This window comes from Prionailurus viverrinus, chromosome D3 (assembly GCF_022837055.1).
Source record: "Prionailurus viverrinus isolate Anna chromosome D3, UM_Priviv_1.0, whole genome shotgun sequence".
Taxonomy (NCBI): Eukaryota; Metazoa; Chordata; class Mammalia; order Carnivora; family Felidae; genus Prionailurus; species Prionailurus viverrinus.
In genome coordinates, this window is record NC_062572.1 from 82229383 (window position 1) to 82254769 (window position 25387).

Genomic DNA, 25387 nt, shown 5'->3' on the forward strand with positions numbered 1-25387 from the left:
TTGACTCAGGTTCTTTTTAAAATTTTTTTTAATGTTTATTTATTTTGAGAGAGAGAGAGAGAGAACGCACAGGGGAGGGGCAGAGAAAGAGACACAGAATCCCAAGCAGGCTTCAGGCTCTGTGCTCAGCATGGGGCTCAGCATGGGGCTCAAACTCACTGACCATGAGATCATGACCTGAGCCAAAGTCGGATGCCCAACTGACTGAGCCACTCAGGCGCCCTGATTCGGTTTCTTAATGTAAATGGTTATTCTGTCTTGTAGATATTGTGGTTTATTGTTTTCCGTGGCGGCACAGCTTTTAATGGCTTGGAAAAATAAATAGTTATTTTCCATTTCACATGCCATCACTACCCCTGCACACCTCCGCTATTTCGATCTCCTTCCTGCCACTGTCCCAGGAGGCTGGCAGGATGCAGTGGACCAAACGGTACATCCTGTTGAATGGAGGAGAGACCTAAGACTCAAAGAGGCAGAATACTTTACCCAAGCTTACGCTTTTAGTAAGCCAGAATTTGGGCGTAGATCTTCTGACACCAAGTATTTGATGCCTGCCAATAGGGCTCGCGATACTTCCATCGAACACAGTGCAACCTAGTTTCCTTTTCACTGACAGCAAATGTTTCAAAAGCAAGAACGCTTCTAGTTAAGTCTAGAAAGAAAGAGGGGAGTTGAAGAGAAAGATGCTTTCCAGCCTTAGCAACTTAATTAGCAGCAACTGGGGGGAGGCCTTGGGGGCAGGCGGAGGAAGGCATTCCATAGACAGTGTCGTGTGTGAGCTGTAAAAAGCTGTACATAAGTCCAGAGGCGCGCGGTCCAGCATGGTATCCTCCAGTCACATGTGGCTCTTGGCACCTGAAATGTGGCTGGTTCAAACGGAGAGGTGCTCCAACTGTCCGTTCCATGCCCCTTTCAAAGACTTCACTCAAAAAAGAATGGAGGTGACCTCAATAGTTTTTGTATGGATTACATGTTGACACGATTATTGGGTTAAGTTGAATATATTATTAAAATTCATTTCATGTATTATTTTAATTTTTAATGTGTGACTACTAGAAAATGAAAAATCGCATCTGTGGCTCACATTGTATTCCTATTGGACAGCGCTGGTCCAGAAGTTTCCCCTTTGGGTAAGACAATCACTTGGTAGGTGAGGGTAAGTGGGGGTAAGGAGTACAGCTGTGAGTAAAATAGGACAGAGTCTCTTGCAGCAAAGGGCCAGGGGACAGCTGGTTCATCGTGCCCTTGGGAACAGGGCCCTTCTTATGCAAGACATTAAAGAAGTGGCAAGAGTTCCATGTGACAATTTCAAAGGAAACATTTTCATTTCGGCAACCTAGTTTTTTTCCTAAACTCCACCCAAGGCAAAATGGATTATTGCTTCCTGGAAATGGAACCAGGGGACTTGAAAGTGTTTCATATTGAAAACAGAAAAGCCCAAGAAGAAGAAAAATAATTACATTTCTAAAAGCTTTTAGAACAAATGCTGGCTTGTGAGAAATAATTTTCCTATAAATCTTTTAGTCCTCCTTTTCTTTCTTTCGTTCCCCAGCTGAGGATTTCCACATGGATATAGGAGGTGATGTTCCCCTTGGGAGAGAAGATCAAAGCCAGTCTGGGTCTACTTTCCATGGAGTTTGACGTAGTCTTTGCAGCTAGCTTCTGCTCCTGCCTGCCTGCCTGAGATGAAATGGGCCCCAAACTTTGAAAAAACAGAGAAAGAATGCAGAGAAAAATCCATAGCTACATAAGCATCGAAGCCAGCTGTTTCAGAGAAAGATCCAAGGCTTGGATCTCCTAGAAAGAAAGACACGCTTATTGTCTGCCTAGGGGAACCTGCCCCTAAACAGCCCGTTTTGAAAGACAACATTTAGTAATGTAAATAGCAAGTGACTCCTGACTGATGCTAAAGATGTGCCCGGAAAACAATGAGCCTATGAAATGGGACTTAATAGATATTTTTAAAAAGAAAAAGAACAAAAACAAATAGGCAAGACACTGGAATGAGAGTTCCTGAGGCTGAAGACTGGGTCTTAATCATTCCTAAAGTCCCGAGCCCAGTCCTGCACCTGTGCTTGGAGAGGAGTTTCCACAAGTGTTTGTCGGATGACTGGATCCATTCATCAACCCATCCAAAGAGCACTGAGTGGGAATGATGTGTCCAAGGTGCTTAACCTGGAAAACTGGGAAATGATAATACCGCTGACAGAAAAGAGGAAGCTAGGGAAAGACCTAACCTTGGGAACAGATTATAAATTAGATTTGGTTGACGTGCCAGTGGATAAGAGGTAGCTGAAAAGAGAGACTCAAGGTTACCTTTGATGACCAGCAGCATTGAGTTAGCTTTTAGCTAGGAACCACGATCATATTTGGTGTAATCCTATGAAAGAGCTATTGATACATGGGGTGTGTCCATCCAGGAAAATATAAATATATAAATATATACTTATATAAATATATAAATATATAAAATATATATACATATATATACGCACACATATATGTGTGTGTATTTGTGTGTGTGTGTGTATATATATATATATATATATATATTTGCTGATCTGCAAATATGGGGTCTGATCTGCAGCATGGGTAGACTTGTTCTGTGTTACTGCTGGGAGACAATTCACCATGGGTTTCTCATGTTTCTGTTCATGTTGCAAGCAAGGCCCTGACTGCTCTTTGTTCCAGACTTTCCAAGGCTGTCTGTATAGCAAAGACAGACATGGTGCCTTCTTCCAGAACAAAGGGCAGACATGCTTACTGCTCATTAGGAATGATTCGAGTTGCCTAAATTCCTAAACTCAGAGTTCCTCTCTTGTATCACAACCCACTGTGTGTGCAGATGTCTTCTGGTCCTTTTCACATACTCTCATGGGAATTGGTGCTTAGGGCCCAGGCTCAAAAATGTTCATACTCTGGCTCCTGCAAGTGCTCTGAGTAATCATCTGTCCTTTGTCTCTGACCCAGGGATCTCATGTTTTCGACCAGCATCCATTAAATGGGGGCAAACGGACTTGTTAGCTTTCAAGTAGGGAAAAAATCTCAGGCTCTTCAGAGCTTTGACCCTCCCTCTCAGAGATTCTTACTCTGGGTCCATGGAGGAACTACAGGAGACCCTGAAAGGAGGCTGTAATTAAAGGCAACACAGAGAGTTCTTCTCTAGGGAGTAAGAAAAGAGAGAAGAAAAGAACAGGGCCTGATTGCTCTGGGGCTTGCCTTTCGTTAACGATGTGGGCTCAGATATTTCAGCAGCGTAAATTAAGAATGGTACAGGAGCAGACAACCAAGACTACACAGACAGAGAATGAAGTAGAAGGTGGGCAATGAGGCTGCAGGGTTTTCTTTAATGCAAAACAAACAAACAAACAATAATTTTTGCATAAATATGCAACGAAAAGAAAATATTTAAAATTGATTCGCCTCTCATACTTTTCTATAACAAAAGGAAGCCAGTGCATTTAAATGAGTTTTTGTGACCTTAAGGCTTTATTGTTATTATTTTTTGTTCCTGGAATGAGCAATTATGGCAATTATTATTACCCATTTACCTACTTGCTTGGTGCTGACAGAAAGATTTATTTCAGCACAAAAGCCCTGCTGGGTCCTGGAGGGAGGGAGCATATCTTCTGCTCTTCCCCACCCCCCCTCTCTCTTCCGCTATGGAGCTCTCAACAGAGCCCAGAGGATGTGCTGAGAGGCGCTGGTGTGCCACTAAATGAAGTTTGAAAGACAAATTCCACCCTGACACATGTTTGACATTTAATTTTTCCAATTTAAATGTAAACAGTTGCAGAGGATTTAATTTCCAATGCGTTCTTAATAGTATGGGAAAGAAAATTGTCCCCAAACTGTCGATGGCAGAACATTTTTGTATGATGTAATTTATAGCCCCTTGCATCAAGTAATTATGATTCCTGATAAAATGCTTGAGCAATTTCCAGATAGACTTTAATGGGATGAAGAAGTCTTGAGAAGTTAGGCTTCCTCACTCAGCTATCTTAAAATGCGTCAATCAGAATTTGGCCATTCTTTGGTGATGGCACCGTTTCTTTCTTGTTTACAGGTCTCTTCCAAGAGAGAATCCCTGATTTAAAGCCAGGGATTCAAATCCCTGATTTGAAATAGAATTTTGACACATATTTTTAACAAGCCTGTCCGAAAAGTTAACAATTGACATTTAAAAAGAGAAGCACTTGGGTGGCTCAGTCGGTTAAGCATCCCTTCAGCTCAGGTCATGATCTCACAGTTCATGAGTTTGAGCCCCGCATCGGGCTCTGTGCTGACAGCTCAGAGTCTGGAGCCTGCTTTGGATTCTGTGTCTCCCTCTCTCTCTCGGCCCCTCCCCTGCTCACACTCTGTCTCTCTCTCTCTCTCTCTGTCTCAAAAAAAATATATATATATTAAAAAAAATTTAAATAGATTTGTTATTTATAGACTTGGAATCTAAATACCATAATGATTTGATACCATAATGATTTGTAGCATCATCTACATGAAAAAAAAAGACAAGTTATTTTTTTGACATGTGGAAATTTTACATTGTTCCTTTTCTCTCCAAAATTCATCTTTCTACCCTCCGTTTTATCCTGATGCGATACTTCGTAAAACTGGAAGTTTAAAATTAATTAAATTTCTACCACCAAAGTAAGTCTATGAATTTTTGTGACATAAGGCTTTACATTTTTGTTCCTGGCTCGAGTAATTATTACAATTGTTATTATTATTATTACCCAATTGTTAAAGATGTACAAATAGGTAATACATTTTTATAATTATTAAATATAAAAAATGAATTTTATGGGCAACGCACCTCTTACTGAGATGAATGGGGCTGGATTATTCTCTTCCACTCTCCCCCTGCCAAGAAGGACATGTATTCAGAAACAGAAATTACCTATTACTAGAAAGAGCTAGACTCACCATCAAGTCTATTCTTGCTTTTTGTTTTTATGGACGTCAGCTCTGAGCAGTGTTGTTCACCTAACAACACCATTTGTGTGGTGTCTAAGCGGGGTGTTTCTCGATCAGATGGAGGCCCCCAAAAGTGGGGCGACGATGGTTGGGTAGAAGCCGGTGGCAAGGGAGGTGAAGGAATTCACCTGAGGCAGAACCGAGGAGATAGAAGTTTCTTGAATACGCTGCAAGGGCGCAGTGGGCGGGACCGCAGAGGAGAGGCTGTCTGCAAGGATGCAGCGGGTGGGGCTGTTTTTGAAGGGGGAAGATGAGGAGGTATGTCCACCTATGGACTCTTCCCTGTTTTTGGTTAACCGTGTCCCGTTGTTAAGTAGCGCATCGGTCAGTTAGGGCCGATGCATATTTTGAGGTGAGTCACCTGATGGAGGGGGCTGTCTGTATTCAGCCGGGTGGATGCTGTGGGTCCTTCTGCCTTTCATTGCTCAAGCCCGTCTGCCTAAAATAGGCCTCTACAATTTGTATACCGAACAACCTTGTCATCAGTAGGATACTGGCCTTATTTTTCTGGGGTTGTCCGTATGAATTGGTACAAAACCATTCCTACTCCACTTGGTTTTCTCCAGTGGGATGCATATTTCACAGTTGTCCAAACTCTGTCCTGTGAGCACAGACATGGAACAGAGGGATTCTTCGGGTAAGGATAAGGAACTTGTGTTACCACTTAACCCAATTCAGCTTCACACTCCACTCTCCCCCACCCCCGCACCGTATTGTGCATACTATTTAGAAATAGATGTCCCTACCAACCCGAAGTTCTCATGAAGAATCCTGGGGGTTAAAACTGCAAGTTAGTTGTTTAGCCATTAGACATATCCAGGCTTGAAATATCTACCATTAATGATAAACGTCTAAAAGAGAGCTGGACTTGGAGGGGTTGTGATGTCTCTAGAATCTACGCCCGCCACAGAACTTAAAACTGTTTCTCTTTTATTGCAGAACGTCCTTCATGGAGGCATCACCTTGACCCACTAAAGGTTCCCACTTGTTTCCATCCCATCCCCCTACAGTCCTGGCCATTCTGAAAACCTCCTGAACCTGTCTCAGGAAGGTTTTGCTCCTCTGAAAATTCTTCCTCCCTCCCATCCTCACAACAAATGTCCTTTGTCCTGTAATAATTAAAAAAAAAATCCCTGAAAGATCCAAATTGAATAACAATACAGATCTGATTGGAACCTTCATAAGCCTGACAATGTAGAATTGTATTTCTTAAAAAGTGTGTAACCACATTTGTCTGAGCTGCAAAAGACACCACAGAATAAGATCAGAATAGAATTTCAACTGACTCCCTAATTTCCTTAGAATGGCTTATATTTCAAGCCCTTCCTGTTTTTTTTTCTGATAGAGTGGGTGTACATTACTAACTATAAGTGATAAGAAAGTATAAAAACAGCCACTGCCCTAAAAGTACAATTGAAATTAGCATTGAAGTTCACATTTATAAATTAGTCATTTTAGCATACGTTTCATTAGAACATAAACGACTTATTTACATTTCATCCTGATTATTTGAACTCCTCTTGACTTAGAATCACTTCCTAATTTCCCATATTGGGCCAGGACTAGGTCCTTAGATGACAAACAATAAACGTTTACTAATGAAATAAAAGTCACATCTAAATGGAAGGTCAGATCTGAATATGCAGGGAGAAGTCAGCTGAGGCAGAGAATGTTGGGGTGTTTTTTTTGTTTTTTGCAAGGCGCTTCCTTAATTTGCAATGTGACTTTACTTCAAATCTTAAACTTACAAGACTTTTCAGCCACTGCAACACCTGAGACGAACCGTGTGCTGTACAGCACGTCAGTTGTCATTTGAGCCTCCAGAGTGCTCGTGCAGCGAGAGCTCAGGAGGACCCAGGTGGTTCCTGGGTGCTTTTCACCTTGTGTGGGTTTTTTTTTAATGTTTTTATTTATTTTTGAGAGAGAGAGAGAGAGAGAGAGAGAGAGAGTGAGAGTGAAGGAAGTGCAGAGAGAGAGGGGGACACAGAATCTGAAGGCTCCAGGCTCTGAGCTGTCAACACAGAGCCCGATGTGGGGCTCAAACTTGCGAACCATGAGATCATGACCTAAGCTGAAGTCGGATGCTCAACGAACTGAGCCACCCAGGTGCCCCTGTGGTGTTTTTTTTTTTTTTTTTAATTTTTAGAGAAAGAGAGCACAGTGGGGGAGAGGAGCAGAGGGGCAGAGGAAGGGAGAGAGAGAGAATCTTCAGCAGGCTCCATGCTCCGCACGGAATGCAAGGTAGGGCTTGATCCCCGACCCTGGGATCATGACCTGAGCCGAAATCAAGAGTCGGATGCTCAACAAAACTAAGCCACACAGGCACCCCTGTCCTTGTGTGTTTTTTTTTTTTAGAGCCCTGGACCCCAATTTGGAAAATGTATGTGCTCTCTTTAACCCTGACCTTGGCCAACATATAGACCGGTAATTCAGGCGTGTATCCCTTCTCAACACAAGATAGGTGGGAACGGTTCTCTCTTGTCTGATCGCGAAATAATGGAGGCGTTGAAGGAAAGAAGAAAAAATGACAAGTTGAGGCTTTTATATACGTCCATTGCTTCTAACATGTTTTTAAGAACAAGAAAAATGCAACAACTACTCTTAGAGCAAGTGAAGCCACGATACTATACGGTTTTGGGGGCAGGTGGCCAGGCACATTTACCATTAAAACCAGATACCAAAACCCCACAGCAAAAGAAAACCAGCCAGAAGTTAGCCCCCATGACCTTTTTTTTTATATATATATACATTTTTAGAATACTCTTCAAATCCTCTTTGAACAATAACAACAACAACAACAACAACAACAAAAGACGGTCTTTATATTAAAAATGTCCATGTTCTTCACTGTTAACTTCGAAAGCAGCTTGAAGGATTTCGCCACTTGGAGCATACTGCAAATTGACTCCACGAAAGTGATCTTGGTAGGATAGCAGCACACGATTTGATATTCCATACTCATCGCTTTTGACAATGTAAACCTTTCCGAAAATAGTTATTTCGCCTAAAAATTAGACTCATTCAAAGGTCTGATCATCCGGTTCCCTGAGGCCTGCCAGGGAGGTCTGGCTTCATACCATGGGTTTCCTGCTTTCTCAGGGTGGCGCACAGGCGTCACTGCATTTCAGGAAGAATCCGAAGGACGGCCATGGGACGGGCCCTGTGGAAGGAGGGCAGGAGCGCTCTGGATGGATCTGTGTCAAAACAGACCACGTAGAGCAACCCTCCAAAGATCAAACCATCGTGGCCTGAATGTAATCCCCTGGTCATTTCCCATCTGGATTTTCAACTGAATGAATCTCATGGGGTTAACCAAACATGGATGTCGTCCTAACTAATATGAGTTAGATTCTGATTTGCCCAGGGACTAAGAAACCTTCAAGGAACAAGGTCAAAGGGACAAGAGATACGTCCTTCACAATAAACAATTCTGTTGACGTGGAAACGCACATAACTTGGTTGAAGCAATCTCCCTCAGTGGCCAGCATGCTCCAGGGGATTTTCACGTCGCTGAGACCCAGGGATTCTCTCTCCTTGTCAGAAATGCTTTTAAAGAATTGAGACAAAAACCCCAAATGGAAAGATGGTAATTTTTGCTAACAAATAGTGTAGAGGCCGTAACTAAATACAATTTTTAAAAAATGTTGAGATGCATGTATTTCTTTAAAGCAGCTTTCAAAACATCAACCACAGCATTAAACATTGAACATAGTACATTCTGAAGTTAATACAGATAAATGGTATATAATGCAATAATGCCACATTTACTCCATAAATGTCTCAAAGCCCATTCTAAACTGGAAAACATATTTTCTAGTTTATTAGCTGGAGATTTCACTTCTTTACTACGTCTCTAGAGTTTTCACCGCTGACTTTTTTTTTTTTTCTTTTTTTCTTTTTTAATGCCCCAGGAGGTACAGATAAATTCCCACATGCCACACCTGGAACTTTTTTTTTTCTCCCTCTGTCAGGTTTCCAAAAAAAAACCCAAACTACAATGACAAGATAATGTTTTACATCGTAATCCCATAGACATAGGTCAGTTAATCCATGACACCTCGTTTCAACGCTTTCTTCAGGATTTACGACCTTCCCCAAAGTCATTTAAAGCCTTGCTTTCAACTGCGCAGCCAGCACGCATGCGCGGCGGCCACACCGCACACGCGCTACACCTGTCTCCTTCCCCCGGTTTCCTTTTGGTGGCGGCATGGCCACCTCCCTCTGCCGGGAAAGGCGCAGTGCCTCTGTTTCCTCCCCTCCACGGTGATCAACGTCTTAAGAGCCTCGGCTTCCAGGTTGCACGCTCCACGAGGGAAAAGGGCCCGACTGGAGGGCCCAGGGCCACAGGCCCAGGCCGACTACTGTTCTTTCTTGACAGTGGGATTCTGAGCTCTGTCAGCTTCCAGACATTCGGAGACCACACTGCTCTGTTTAAAACCCTTGGAGCCGGCCAGCGAGTGCCCAGGCTCAGTTCCAGGACGGGGCCTCCGAGCTGGGGCAAGGCAGGGCTTCAGACTGTGGCCTCTTAGGGAAACGCAGGCACTTGTGGCGGCCTGATGCTTCTGGATAAGTCACCGAAACGTTCACTTCCTCGCATTCGGGAGGATTCGGTTTCATACACAGACAGAGCCAGTATTGGTGGGGTGGGGGGTGGGGGGTGGAGTGTATCCAAAAATGTATGAATATGCACATCAGGGCTTAAGGTACTGGATGCTATTGGATAAATTGCTAAAATGCTTCTCGGCACAATTGGTAGCTTAAAAAAATACTTTCCTATGGTTTAACGGCATTTTCCCCATCACTGTCCTTCGCTGTGGAAATCTTGGTGGGTACCAAGTCCATCTGAAGTTCCCCAGTGTTTTCTCCCCACTGGGTCTGTACCATGTGAACCATACGCAAAGTGTGTTGTTCTTCGGGCCAGGAAGAATGGACTTCGCCGAGCGCCTTCCCTCTCTTAATATCGCAGCCCCCAGGGCAAAGAAATGCAAGGAAAATGAACACCTTCTTCCTAACTTCCAACAGCCGGCTTCTGGAACAGTCAAGTCCTTTGTCAGTTTGTTTGCTCTTCAGATGGTGAGTCAGTCCAGCCAACAACATGGAAAACAAATCCGTGTTTATAGGCACAGGAGAGCCAGGTGGTGCTGCCCAGGTGGGGCTTGGCAATTGGCGGTAGGGTTTCCAAAGACAGGAGGTTCAATGGGACTGTCTTAAATAAATAAATCTTTTTTTTTTTTCTTGAGAATGTAAAAAATAAATGGTATTTCCCTTTGGCAGTAAATAGCTGATTCGACGCTGAGCCCGAAAGCTGTTTTTGTTTTGTTTTAGGTTTTGTTTTTAAGAGACCACGGCTTCGTTTCATGGGACATCACTGGTGATGCATATACTTCTACTGCTTTAGTGAACCTTTTGCATATTTGTTTGTGGCAGGCCTTCTGACTTCACTTGTGGCCCAGATAGGCACCCAGGGTGATGCAAGCCCCCACCAGGGCCAGACTGAGCAGGGCCTTCAGGGACAGCCAGGAGAAATCAAACAGAGGCTGCATGCTGGGGCCGTACAGTTCCACAAAGGCATCCTGTGGGGAAGAGAAGGGGAGACAAAAGAAACAGAATTAGAGAGAGAGAGAGCACAGGGTGCCAGCCTACAGGGAGAGTGGCATCCAGCCAGAGGACCGGGGCACCTTCAGAAGGGCGTAGGGAAAAGTAAAACGCTCTTTCGGGGCGGTGATTCAGACCCACTTTTTTACTTTCATTCGAGACGCCGTCGTTGAGATCCTGTTGACCGGGCCAGGTACCACAGAGACATAGCAGTGAGTGATGTAGACTGAAGGTTCCTACTTCACCAAGCTTTTATCTAGTCGCGGGCCACAGACAGTAAACAAAATAAATGCATCCTAGAGTGTATTCGAGATTCCTAAGTGCTAAGGAGAAAAATAAAACGGCAAAGGCTGTTAGCAAATATCGGAGGCTTTGCAATTTTAGCTAGCATGGCCAATCCTAAAAATAATGAGAAACACTGAGTATGAGTCTGTTCCTTTCTTGAATGCTTGCTGTATGCTAGGCACTTGTAATAAATGTCTCAAATGCATCATTTGATTTATCCTTCATACCAGTATTATGGAGTCATTTTACTTCTGTTCTGAAGAGGGGGGAAAAACTGGGGGAGGGGGGGAGGAAACACAGAGGCTAAGGGATTTGTCTAATCAATGGCAGCGACTGGATTCGAACCCAGAGGCGCACCGGTGCTCTTCGGTCTGCTGATGTCCTCTTACGGCTCACAGCAGCTCTGTCCGGATGCTGGTGCGGTGGACACACACAGGGTGGCCTCCCTTGGTGGCATGCCTAGGCTCCAAAGTAACAGAGTTCTCCCTGGGTAAAAAAGCTGTCACGGGGTTTCTTCCGGGAGAGGCCGGGCTGGATGACCACCACCCTGCATTTAACTCGAGTTGTGCACGTTGCAAAGCACGTGGTCACTTCTGGTCAGTTCGTTACGCGTCACTGCAGACCCAGGTCCCTGAGAAAAGACGACGACTCCTATCTTCCCTTCCTATTGCTGCATCTAAGTTGGGTCTGCAGTACGTCATAACGACATTCTCTGGATTGTTTCACACTGGACCAACCACTCGATGCTCATTTCTTAGATTTGTCGGGGGACATTTGTTGGACCCAATGAGTATCTGGACAGCTCTCTTAATATATCTGAATACATAAAACGGTAAGAGAAATTCTTTTTGCTTGGTGTGATTTATTCAGACATGAAGAGAACAAGACATAGCTCCACATTACTCCCAATAACGTGGCATCACAGCACACGACTTCATCACGTGAGACGGTAACATGCCAACGCTTCTGGCTTTGCCAGGCGGAGGTGCCTGTGACAATGTTCAGTGTTTCTATCTGTGAAGGGCAAGTACTGCACGGAGGAACCAGGTACCAGCTTTGTCTCTCCAGTGCCGTTCATGGTTTTGATACATGTAGGTGTTTATGAGTATTTGTTCAACTAGCACTTAAAGTTTTCTGAATTCAATCACCGGCTCGAGTTCGGTCTCTGGCCCAATGCTTCACCAGATGCTTACCCTGCCTACCTGAAATTATTCCCTCTGTTCGTAACAACCTTTGGGAATCTTAGGAGTAGTCCTGAAGGTGAGAGTTTAAGGCATCACTGGGGGGAACTTCCCATGTTATTAAATATAGATTTCCATGGTTATTCTTCATGACTGTATAGTATTCCTTTGCATATATGCTGTACTTGATTTAACCGGTTATCTATTTGAAACTTTTGCGGTCGTAAACGATATTATGATACATTTTTGTACACAAATTCCTGTCTACTTGTTAAGTTGCTTTTGGGGGACAGATTCCTAGAAGTGAACCCAGTTGATCCGTCATCAAAATCGCCCCCACAGGCACAAAGCTTTGTGATGAGGCACTCCCACTCCCTCCCTGGTTGCCCTGTGATCGGCAACAACATTCACGGAAGTCAGAGAAGGGTTTAGGGCAGCGGTTCTCAAGTGGGTAATCTTGCTCCCCAGGGGACATTAGGCAATGTCTGGAGACATTTTTGGTAGGGGTGCTCCTGGCATCTAGTGGGGAGAAGCCAGGGACGCTGTTCGCCATCTTATAACGCACAGGACAGTCCCCACCATAAAGAATCATCCGCCCATTCTTCACGTGGGTGAAGGGTTAGGAGAAACTCTGATCACGGACCACAGAAAACCTAATGGTCCATTTAGCGTGTCAACAGCTTGGGTCAGATTAACACAAGATGAGTTAGTTAGCCTTAGACAAGTGACTGGTCCCCAGCAAGTGGGTGCACTGTACTTTCAGATGCACTAGATTAACTGCTACCAGGAGAGGGCGCAAGGGTTTTCTTCTTTTCTGCTCTATTGTTGGCATTTTCTAAATTGGAGCCTTAGAAAAGCAAGGCAAGAGACATAAATGAAATACGTGTTTAGTGTTCTTAGCACAAAGCTGAAGTAATGATCACGAATGCTTGTCAAGGAACATACCTTCCCTGTATATAATCAGGGATAAATGGGGCAGGAAGGGGTCAGGACAGATTTATGGGCAGGAGAAACTCTGCTTCTTGTAAAGTGCATCCCAGGATCCCACAGACACAGCTGGAAACACCTAACAGCCCACCCTTCCATGCTGCTCTCGCTGAGGGATGGGCAGCTGGAACCTCCCAGATGACGCCTGGCAGCCTTCAGGGCCCGGCCCTGGGCTGTGTACAATGTGGCTTGACATCGAGAGGGTCCATGGTTGGGTCCAGCCTTCCTCTAGTTACCAATGGGGTTTTCCTTGGCAGAATATGAAACGGACTAAGCCCCTTGCTCTCTGACCTTTCTGGCGGCAGAGCCATCCTGAGAATGTGGGGGACGCGGAGACAAACTGGGGCTGGCATCTTCTCCCTGTTTGCCTGGTGCACGCTACTGACACCAGGGAGCAGAAGAAATGTCCCTCCAAATATCCCTACCTCTCTGGGGCTGAACGATTCCCTCTCCCGACCACCATCCCCTCGTGTAAATAACCGTGCTTCTAATGGACCTAATGGGCCACTTCTGATGTGCATTATAAAGAAATGCATAATTTCTAGAGTGGGATGAGCCACAGTAGCATCTCTTGACCCAAAGAATAAACACTGAGTCGCTGACTCAGCCGCAGGTGACTGGGAATGGCTCTCAACTTGGGGGAGAAGGTCTGGGTGAAATCCCGGTTTTGACATTTTATTGCTTATGACCTTGAACAAATTATCCAGCCCCGGGCCTCATTTATTTCACCCATAAAATTGGTTGTTGTGAAGATTAACACAGGCTGAGACTCAAAGCCACTTGCAAACGTGGCCTCGAATGTGAACTTGTGGCCGTATTAACTTGTTTGCTAGTCTGCCCTCTTGCAAACCTGCCCTGCCCTTCAGAGGGTCTACTGAGCCCGCCATTTCACAGGAGCAATCTACTAGCTCCCTCCAAGGAGTCAGCTTTTGGTTCCGGAGATGCTTGGTCATCTCTATAGAAGTAAGGAGTTAAAATGTACAAATAGGCACATGACGTGTTCCGGTCAAAGATGGGAGGTGATAATACGCTGGCCCTCTATACTTCCTCAGAAATTATTAGGTCAGGGTGTGGGGCTGGGGGGCATCATTTGACCCCCCCCACCCCACCCCCACCCCACGACTGGATCCGGCCCCCAAGGTTTGCCCATCTCCGATTGCAAAGTGCAAAGCAGACCCATGCTTTCAGGACTGAAGGTCCTACAAGCTACTTTTATAGAAAGTCTTCTTGCTTTTTCAAACATCCTGATGAGGGCGATTTCCGAAGTCTGTTTGAACAGTCTGTCATTATTTGTTTAAGGTTGAAAGCTGTTTTAAATAAACACATGCTCATTTTATGTATTAAAAGCAACAAAGAGGGAAAAAGAAAACCTGAGGCATCGTCACGTGATGTGGACAAAGTCTCCATCTGTGCACTTAGGGGTCACCGCAACAACTGTTGCTCAGGTCTGGACTGGGGTGGGGGGCACCGCCAGATTTCAGAGACGTGTGTGGCAGGTTCCGAGGTGAGTAGCCTTTCTCCTTCAGTTGACCCTCCCCTCAGAAAGGACACGAGCAGGGTCCCAGCTCTGGGTGCTCTTTTGTAGACCGCTTCTCCACCAGCTTCAAATTCAGAGGCCACAGATGGTCTGAGTCTGAGCTCCACCCAGAGCTGGCCCACCAGGGCGGAAGGCCAGACTTCCGACCCCAGACCCTTGCTGCACAGTTGGAAGTAAGCCAGGAGGGTGTGGGCAGGAGCAGATCATACTCAAGACTCCAAGCAAGGGGACCGCAAAAGTGTCCTCAGCCCTCCTGCATTTTGACTGGTCATGGGGTCATGGGACCTCTCCCACCTGATTCTTTATCTCTCTCCATCTCTCTGTCTCTCCGTCTCTCTCACACCCACCCTTCCCTTGAGGCAACTCTCCAAATTTTCCTTTTCCCTCCAGTACCCTTCAAGAAGTTGCATTTAAATCTGATCCCAAATAAAATGATATTAAGATACAAAGGAGTCAGATTGGCAAAAACCGATAAAAACACAGTTCTACTGAAGAGGGTGGGGTGGGGGCTGGGGGTGGGGGCCCCGGATAGTCTTACACAATTGATGGACCCCCAGGTAAAGATAATTGTATTTGCAGTTGGCAATGCATATCATAAGTTTTAAAAATATTATCCTTTTGTTATGAATCCCACCCCTAGCTATTCATCTTAAAAAAATAATAAAATGCACAGGTTGGTTATGACAGGTAAAACGTAAAAAGAACTGAAATGTCTGAAAATATGATTGGTTAGGTAAACTTATGGCACATCCATGCAATGGAATAATGTTCAGCCATTAAAAATTGAACTCTGTATTTACTGGCAAGGTAAGATGTTCCCAACATAGTTTGGAGTGAAACAAGTAACAGCTAAACCAACGTCTGCAAGTTCGGGCCTGACTCGTGGTGGTTTGCAGATCTCCTTAAACACTGGGAACTTTTTTTTTTAAGATTTTATTTTTAAGTAATCTCCACATGCAACGTGGGGCTCGAACTCATGACCCCGAGATCAAAAGTCACGTGCTCTGCCGACTGAGCCAGCCAGGTGCCTCAGGGAAAATTTAATATGGCCTGGTTGGATATGAACAAATTAGAAATTCAGCTACATCCCACAGTCTTTGAGCTGACTGTGGATATAGACATTCTATGGTCATAGGAGATCCTAAGGGGGAAAGTCGTCCTGCCCTCAACAAGCTCCCAATCCAGTGAGGGATGGTGTCTCTATGTGCACATCTGAAGTCAATGAAACCAAAGCATGCTGCCATTTTGTATCCTGCACAGAGCAGACGGTCCTGTCAGCAGTAAGAGGAAAGTAAAAAGGAAATCAGATAGTGCCGACAGGAAATCGAACACTGCTATAGAATGTCTTTGATATTTTCTATTTTTCATGGCTTTATAATGTTGTCTCCAGGGGACACCCTTCTTCATGACAGCCTGCAAGTTAGGGAAGGAAAAGGAAAAGAAAAAGGTGAACCCTAGTAATGGCAAAACCTTGAGTTGAAAGGAACCTCCAAGGAAGTTCAGATCTGCACTGGTATAACAATGCCAAGTAAAGACATCAGCCCTTTTGTTTGTAGATGAGGCAAATGAAACCTAGACAGATACAGTAGATTACTTACCGTATGCACTGGTAAGCAGATACGAGGCGGCGGAGGAGGGTAGAAGCTGGGTTTATTATCTCCTGCGCTTAACGGGTCAGAACATTGGCCAGCAGTGGGTTCATCTGCCTCCCGGAGCACCTCTTCCCTGCCTCCTTCAACATGCTTCCTCCCATCCCCGACCTTCCTCTGTGTCCAACCCTGACTCCATTCCACAGCAGCCTCACCCCTTCCAAGTGTTCCTGAAGTAAGTTACCCAACAATGCAGACCACTGCTGCTCTAAATTCACGGTCTTCAGACTCAGTGAGGTTTTTTTTTTTTTTTTTTAATTTTTAAAAATATTTATTTACTTTTGAGAGAGAGACAGAACGTGATATGGGGAGGGGCAGAGAGAGAGGGAGATACAGAATCCGAAGCAAGCTCCAGGCTCTGAGCTATCAGCACAGAGCCTGACGCAGGGCTCAAACTCACAAATCATGAGATCAAGAACTGAGCTGAGGTCGGCCTCTTAACCGACTGAGCCACTCAGGTGCTCCCAGACTCAGTGAGTTCTTGAAACCACTCAGCCCTCCTTTACCCTGGGTCAGATCTTTTCTCTGTTCCTTTCCATGACCATTCTGAATAGCTACCACTTTTCTTTCTTTCTTTTTTTTTTTTTTTTAATTTTTTTTTTCAACGTTTTTTATTTATTTTTTTTGGGACAGAGAGAGACAGAGCATGAACGGGGGAGGGGCAAAGAGAGAGGGAGACACAGAATCGGAAACAGGCTCCAGGCTCCGAGCCATCAGCCCAGAGCCTGACGCGGGGCTCGAACTCACGGACTGCGAGATCGTGACCTGGCTGAAGTCGGACGCTTAACCGACTGCGCCACCCAGGCGCCCCGCTACCACTTTTCTTAAGTGTTCTTACCTTTTAGCAACTGATGTTCACCCCTTCTTCTCCTAGAAAATTGGGGCCACTGGGCAAGAATTACCACAGCTTCCTGTCCTGGCCCACCCACTGATTACAACCCTATCTGTCCTTCCCTGTGCCTTCCCACGCTGCACCCTGATTCCACTGTTTCCCATTGTTTTTGGAACCTTTCTCCATCTACTGTCCATGCTCTCAACTACAATTTCACCCCCATCATTACTTCTGTCTCTTTTTCCTTGGCATATAAACATTCAGATCTCCTCAAAATTCCCAGGCTGACGCTGTTCTACTTTAACCATAATCTTCTCTCTCCTGGCCTTCCTGGATAAGCAACTAAACCCATCCTCATTTGCTGCCTTCTTGCCCACATTTTTAATCCACTCAGGCTGGCTGCTTCCCTCATTGTGCCTCTGAAAACACCCTCCAGAGTCCACCAATACCCTCCCTGTGGCTAAATCCACTGGATGATTCTCAGGTTGCATCTACTGAGTACTTTGACACTCTGGACACAGAGACCACTGAAAATCTTTGCATCCTGGAGAATTTCCTCTCTGCCATGATTCTTCATGGGCATCTCCTCCTCTGCCTACCCTGATAGGTACTCAGTGCTCCCTGGGCTTCGGTCTGGACTATCTTCTCTCTTTGACTAATCTCCTTCACTCTCACGGTCTTTTTTTTTTTTTTAAGTTTATTTATTTATTTTGAGAGTGAGAGAGCGAGAGCACGAGTGGGGGAGGGAGAGAGAGAGAGAGAGAGAGACAGACAGACAGACAGACAGACCGAATCCCAAGAAGACTCTGTGCCATCAGTGCAGAACCCATGAACGGTGAGATCATGACCTGAGCTGAGATCAAGAGTCTGACACTTAACCAACTGAGCCACACAGGCATCCCCACTGTCATGCCCTTAAATACCATCCCTCTGATGCTGTCTCAGAAATCTTTATACCCAGACCCACCTACTCCTCGGCCTAGCAGATTCCTATTCCAGTGGCCTTCTGTGATGCCCCACTAGAAGTAACAATGCAACCTAGCCTGTCCCCAACTGGAATTATCACAGCCCCATCAAGCAAGCCTGTCTCTTTTCCTGCCTTCCGCACGCCCGTGCTGTCAAGGAAACCTACCCTCTCATTGTTCCCTAGAGGTTTTCCTCTTTCTCACCCCCTCACCAATTCATTGGTGAAGCCCACAGTCTGAGGCTGGGTTCCCCAAGGAGCAGACTTCCCAAGAAGTCTTCCCCAAGAAGAAGATTTGAGTGTTGGCAGTTTATTTGGGAGATGATCCCAGAAAACTAGAAGGGGAGTGGGAAAGCAGCCATGAAATGACCTTATCAAGCAGGTAACTGCTATTGGCCCTGGAAGCTTAATCCTTCTGGGAAAACTGGGGGCAGAACATATCCCACTAATGGGCGAGGGAGCTGGGGTATTTGTACTCCATCTCCTTCCATTCACTGGCTGAGGATTGCTCCAATGAAGGAGTCAATACCCCAGCACTTTAGGCCAGTTGTGTACACAGACAGGTGGGTTCTAGAAGCCAGAGAAAGCCCTCGCAGGAAGAGCTGTAGATGCCGTATCTCATCGTTGGAGGCCAAGCTAGGAGCCCCAAACTAGTGGTAAGGTCCAGGGGATCAGACAGGGCCAGTATATGCACCGCCAATTTGACCACCTACATACTTCTCTATCCTCATTACTTTCTCTCCCCAGGATTACCGTTATCATTTCCCATCTGGTCTCTCGGCCTCCAGCCTTGTGCTCTGCTCTTCTGTCTCCTCTCTGTTTTGCCCCCAGAATGATCTATTCAGAATCAAACCTGTCACATTCACGCATAGGTCTAAAATCCTTACCATGCACCTGAGGCTCTCGATATTCTGACCCCAGCCTAGCTGTCCTGCTCCGCTTCTGCCTTGTAAACTACCTTTGGTTCATTCAAGGATTCAGTGCAATCATTTCCTCTAATCCCCTAGGTTGAGCTAAATAATCCTCAACTATTCCTGGTTCACTGGATAATCTGAAGATGATCTATTTACATGTCTGTCTTCCCCCATTCAACCATTAGCACCTGGAGGTGCAGGGACCACATCTTATTTATCTTTGGATCCCTGGAGCCTCTGTCTGTCATCTATTAAGCGCTCAGCAAATGTTTCTGGAACTGAAGTAATGGATTTCTTTCACTGTAGAGCAGGTTTTCCAAACGTATCTTAATAGATGATATTTTTAAAAGGGCGGTGTTCAAAGAACTAACAAGTGGCAGGTTGAAACAAAATCCAGTGCTTCCCCCCCCCCCCCCCAGGCCCCACAACAGTATCTGGCATCATCCTGTGAGGGGTGATGTTCAACCAGACCCTAAGTCAGCATTGGATCTGACTGGTCCGCGTCTGTTCCATATCGGTCGTTAAATATTTTGAATGACATCCCTAGCTGTGTGCCTTGAGTCTCCAAGACAGGGATAAGGTGTGCAGCACTCTCCGAACTCATTTGACCATTGATTCCTCTGTCAGGGAGATTCCTGCTGTGTTACGAAGGCACACTTTGGAAATGCTGCCTGGAGGCAAAGAAGCAATAATCCTGGACACTGGCAAGAGAGGCAGGTTGGGGCCTGTTGTACAGGATTGGAGGGGGGATGCTCAAAGGTCCCGAGCTGTTGGTGGACATCTAGGAGAACATAAACCCCCCCGTGGTAACAAGCTTGCATTCCACTAAGTGGTATGAGCTCATTCCTGATTCCCGATTCCCGATTCAGTCCGAAGAGCCATCGAGAGGCAAGAGTGAAGGTGGTGGGACAAAGAGAAAGAAGGAAGCGAGGGGGGGCGGAGCACAGCAGACGCGAGAGCTCTCCCTGAAGCCAAGGAGGCGGTCATTCTCTGGACTCCAACTTTGGCTGAGATCAAAAGGGGAAGCAAGCTGTCCCGGGGTTCTGTGAGTGGTGGCCCGCAGAGCACACGCGAGGAAGTGAGGACTTTTTCTACCTGAATAAAGCAGCTGGTGAGGAAGTGACTCCATTTCCCCCTTATCATGGGCTCGGCAGGATTTCCTCTGCAGCCACTTTGTGCTGAATGAGTCTTGAGGGTTCCGTCTCCAGATCAGAGCTGCTTTGGCAGTGGCCAGCTTCGGTCCCCTAGAGCTCTTCCTCCCTCACCCGCCTTGACTCCCAAAATATTCATTCCGGGTTTGGGGGAAAAGGAAAGGGAACAAAACACCCAACCACCATGGAGCACGGAGCTGAAGGACACACAGCTGTCTGCTTGAGAAACTCAAGCGCGACTCATGCAGTGACTCCATCTCCCAGGCTTGCAGCCCCCCAAAGCCATCTGCAGTGAGTGGGGCTTGATCTTGGAGAGACCCTGTGTCAGGGAAGAGGGGCCAGCTGAATCCCAGGCCAAGGACATAAAAAATGAAACCTAATCTAAGTGTCATGTGGACGTAACTAGAAGCCTGCTAGAGAAATGGCAGGAGATGAAAAACGCAAACAAAACAAAAAACAAAACTTGCCCGCCTCCCCAAGTTGGTCTAGGGCAGTTTTGGTGTATTTTGTGATGCAAATTGAGCTGAGGATGCAAATCGGCCAGGGGCCCTCAGGAACTAGGGAGGGCAGAAAATGAGAAGCCCAAAAGGTTCCTTGTTTCCTGAGCAGGGCACAGAATGAAAATAATTTGCAAAGGGGTCTGATGTGCTGGGGATCCTGTAGCCACGGAGCCGGGTTCCGGGATGCCTGGTATGTCCACCTGCTGGAGGAGACTCGAGCTCGCCGTTCCTCGGATCGCCCAGGTTCCGCTCGCCTACCTGCCATCCGGGCTGGGGTAGGAGATGCTATCAGGAGTGAGGCACACAGACAAACCCCCGGGTACCAGCTATGCAAATACTGCAGGGAGAGGGTACCCAGCCACCTGTGGGCTTAGGTCCCTCCTACCAGGAGGTGCGAACAGCTCAGGACCTCAGAAGACTGTAGGTGGAGACGGGCAAGGCAATGCCTCTAGAACGAAATGCGCTAAATATATGTTAATAATCCTGCCGGTTGGTTCATTGTGTTTGCATAGTACACCAAAACGGGGGAGATTAAAGGCCATGTCTACACTAGGCTCATCTTCAGGCTGCTTATTCATTCACAAAGCAAACATTTTTGTAAGGTGCTGAGGAGTCTAGAAGCCAAATAAGACACAGGCCTTGCCCTGTAAGTCTCACTTGATCTTCTGTGTGTGTGTGTGTGTGTGTGTGTGTGTGTGTATACATACATATATTCTCCTGCCTTAACAGTAGCCTTAATGGGCACGAGCGTTTTCTCGATACATCCAAAGCACTTTGTGTGTGTGTAGACGCATTTATCCTGAAGTGCTCCGGGGAAGAGAGAAGAGACACTTTGCTGTTGTCCTCACTGTTAGCCGAGCCCGCCTAGTCCCCAAGAAGGGTGCTTTCTGCAGGACCCTACCAGAGCAGAGGGCATAGTAATCTGCCTTGCAGCATTTTGGCTTTAAAAGAAAGTGTCTTCATTTTTCTTCCTTACCTTCCTCATTCCACTACCCTCTTTGGCTAGAAGTCTCTGAGCACCCTGCATTTTCTGGCACCTGGCCCCTTTTTTGCTTTGGGCCTATACTATTTTCACTGCGGGGGGGAAATATCACTTTACCATATTGTGTGGGGTATGAAAGTACGCCAAGCAAAAAAAAAAAAAAAGTGTAATTATTACAACTCAACAGCAAAGAGACAAATAGCCCATTTAGAAAACCAGCAAAGATGTGAACAGACATTTCACTAAAGAAGATCTACAGATGGCTGACAGACTCCAGAAAAGGTGTTCAATATCCTGAATCATCAGGGAAATGCAAATCAAAACCACAAATGAGATATCACTTCACACCCATTAGCATGGCTATGATGTAAAAAATGGACAGTAACAAGTGTTGGCGAGGAGGAAGAGAAACTGGGGCCTCACCCATTGCTGAAACAGAAAGTGGTGTAGCCACTGGGAGAAACAGCGGTGGTTCCTCCCAAAGTTGAACAGTTACCGTGGGATCCGGCAATCCCACTCCTAGACGTATACCCAAGGTAATTAAAAGTACACGTTCACGCAAAAACTTGTACCTAAATACCTGCATCAGCATTAGGCAGGATAGATCAAGTGAAAACAACCTAAGTGTCTACCAACTGACGAACACATAAACCAAAGGGGGTACATCGTCCAAAAGAATATTATTCAGCCCTAAAGAGGAACGTATCATTGATTCAGCTACAGCATGGATGAACCTTGAAAACATTACGCTCCGCGAAAGAAGCCAGGCATAAATCGGGTGCCTGGGTGGTTCAGCTGGTTAAGCGTCTGACTTCAGCTCAGGTCACGATCTCGCAGTCTGTGAGTTCGAGCCCCGAGTCGGGCTCGGTGCTGACAGCTCAGAGCCTAGAGCCTGCTTTGAATTCTGTGTGTCCCTCTCTCTCTCTCTCTGCCTCTTCCCGGTTCGTGCCCTGTCTCTCTGTCTCTCTCTCAAAAATAAATAAACGTTAAAAGAAAGTTTGAAAGAAGCCAGGCATAAATGGTCAGGTGCCGTAGGGTGCCGTTTATATGAAATGTCCACAGTAGGCAAATCCATGGGGACAGAAGCAGATTCGTGGTTGCCAGGGGCTGGGGATAGAGGAGAATGAAGAACAGCTGTTGAGGGGTATAGGCCTTTTTTTTTTTTTCCTGGAGTGATAAAAATCTCTGGAGTTGCATAATGGTGATAGTTGTACAACTCTGTGAATATACCAGAAACCAACAGGTGAATCACTTTAAGTTGAATTCTATGAAATGCCAATTATATATATAAAAAAACCTTAATTACATTTCCCACACTACACAAGGAAGGAAGGAAGGGGACCGGACTATTTTTATGCCACATGGAACCCAACAGAAACACTCACTGTTCGGTAACCCTGGCTTCACAGGTGTGTGGGAGGTGGGGCTCCTTTGGTTAAAAACTCTGCACAATTGTTATCCTCCTTTTTATGAATTTTTATACACGTGGGAGGTAGTGAGGCGGGTGAAAACTGTTCTGGATGAGAAGTCGGGATGGTTGGTGCTGATCTGGGTGAGCGACTCCGGGCCCTAGGTTTCCCTTAGCTGGAAATTTATTGGTAGGCCATCTGCAGTCTATCCCCCTGGGCTTCCACAGCTAATGATCTCCTCCGTCTTTCCTCCTGCATCTCCTAGGATGTGACTTGGGATGTCCTGACACATGTCAGAAGCTGTTACCCCAACTACCATAAGCCCCTGGGCTGGTTCCTTTCAGTGTGGATGGTCTGTGCCACACTCTGGCCTTTTTCTGGCCACAGCCCTCCTTTTTCCCAAATCCACCTGTGGCCTTGGAGCCTCCTGCTGTCGGCTCCCTCCTCTTTCCCTCTCTTCCTTTCTCCAGCATGATAGGTAGCTGCTGTGGGTCTGATGGCCTGTGTGCTTCCTATCTCTGTTCCCCACAGCCAACATCCAGGTATTTGTCCCACAGAACTCTCTGCCTTTCATGCCATTTTTATTTTTATTTTTATTTTTATTTGAGAGAGAGAGAGAGAGAGAGAGAGAGAGTGAGCAAGGGCAGGGAGAGGGGCAGAGGGAGAGACAGAATCCCAAGCAGGCACTACGCTCAGCAAGGAGCCCGGCGCAGGGCTCGATCCCACGACCCCGGCATCATGACCTGAGCCAAAACCAAGAGTCGGACGCCTAATCAACCGAGCCACCCAGGCGCCACTCTCTCAGGCCAATTTTAATTAGAACCGGCCGTGTCAGAGTGGGGAGTAGTTGGGAAGCTTTGCTTCTCCTCCGTGTAAGACAAGGCTCTCCGTGGCCTGATGTGGGCTGGGGATTCCTTGACGTGGGCAGACTAGCATTTGGAATATATCCACCAACTGTTCTCCCTTGGGTTCTGGAGCCACCGGGCAGGGGCTCCCTTCCCTGCTCCCTCGCGAGTCTGGACCTGCCGTGGCGAACGAGCATGACCTTTATCACGGCGCACTTGGTGGCAGGTGAGTGTGTGCTCCCTGTAGGTCACGTCTGGGCCAAGCATGGAGCGCCTGCCACGTGGCCTGTGGACGTGAGGCGCGGCCAAGGTGCCGACCCTTCTCCCTGCCCCTGCAAGAGTTAATTCATGAAAATATGTCAAAAAGGGGAACCGAAAGCAGATGCTTGTTGAGTTCTGCAGCTCGGCCTAATTGCTCTCATCAAGACACTGCTGCTGGGGGGGGCAGGGGGTCCTTCGTTTATGAAACGCGGAGGGCCGGAGTTGAGGGCCGAATGTCTGATGCTCACTTGTTTAAATCAGCAAGTGTTGACTGAGGTTGGTGGTGGTGGGGAGTACAAAGAACCCGCATTTCCTGATAGGAACTTGCTGAAAGTAGCCTTGGACCTGAGGGGCACGTCGGAGTGAAAAGAGCAAAGCAGAATGAGTTCGAGGGAGCTCTGCGGGGCGCCGGCAGCCTCCAGTCGGGCCCGGTCTGGCTTCAGGACTGGCTAAGAAGTCAGCAGCGGGCATCTTCTCTGGAAGCCCCACGCTGCACTGGCTCCGGGGTCCTCGGCTCGCTGACAGGCTCAGACGCGTGTCTAGGACCAGACCTACCCCTGACGGCGCGGGTCCTATGTTCTCAGTCTGTAGCGAGTATAAGGACCGAAGCTGTGCCCCGGGGGAGCTTGGTCACTTCCCCTCACATGCTTGGACACCGTTTTGGCTGGCAGCGAGGAGCCCGGGGGACCTGCCCGCAGAAGGCGCCCAAGTATTTGCTGGCTGGACGCAGGATGGGAGCTGAGCCAAACCCCTGGGCCTTACGCCCACCGACCGCTCCTCGGGCAAGGGGTCGGGCCGGGACTTCACCGGCCGAGCCGGCAGGTCAGCGGTCAGTGCCAGTGTCGCCGTGCATGGCGTTGCCGGCTCCTGTCATCGCCAACACCCTGCTCGAGTGGGATTTCATGGTGCAAATACGCACCGAGCACCTGCTCTATGCCCGGCACTGTGCTCAGTGCACAGGGGGAAGGCGAGCGGCCACGGTGAAGGTCTGTACGACCACGAGCTCCTTTAAACCCAATACAGCACCTTCCCCAAATCAAACACTCAACAAACACTCTTCCAGTGGGACGACTCAGAGGGACAGCACCGTCTCACTGGAAATACTGTTGCCCGCTAAGGGTAGAAGAAGAAACTCAGATTCGGGCTGCTGGAGCCTTCAGGCGGGGCTGTGGGTCTAGCAAAGTTTTATTTCCACTGAGGGAAGAAGCCCTTGGCCAAGTGCATGAATCTTGGATCCCCATGCAACATGCTTCTCATAACAAAATTAGTGCAAACTTTGGATGGCTCTCGCTAGCCCTGTCTGGGTCTGCTTTCACGAGTG

At 46.8% G+C, this 25387-nt stretch overlaps 1 protein-coding gene across 2 annotated transcripts in view; it reads right to left on the reverse strand.

The window, feature by feature from the left end:
- Positions 1-7499: 7499 nt before the first annotated feature.
- Positions 7500-25387, reverse strand: part of BCL2 (BCL2 apoptosis regulator) — a 177837-nt gene continuing 159949 nt past the window's right edge. For both annotated transcript variants that reach the window (XM_047827703.1, XM_047827701.1), the window contains one exon: positions 7500-10547. In XM_047827703.1, coding sequence (XP_047683659.1) covers positions 10413-10547 — 135 coding nt within the window. In that variant the 3' untranslated portion in view covers positions 7500-10412. The remainder of the gene's footprint in view (positions 10548-25387) is intronic.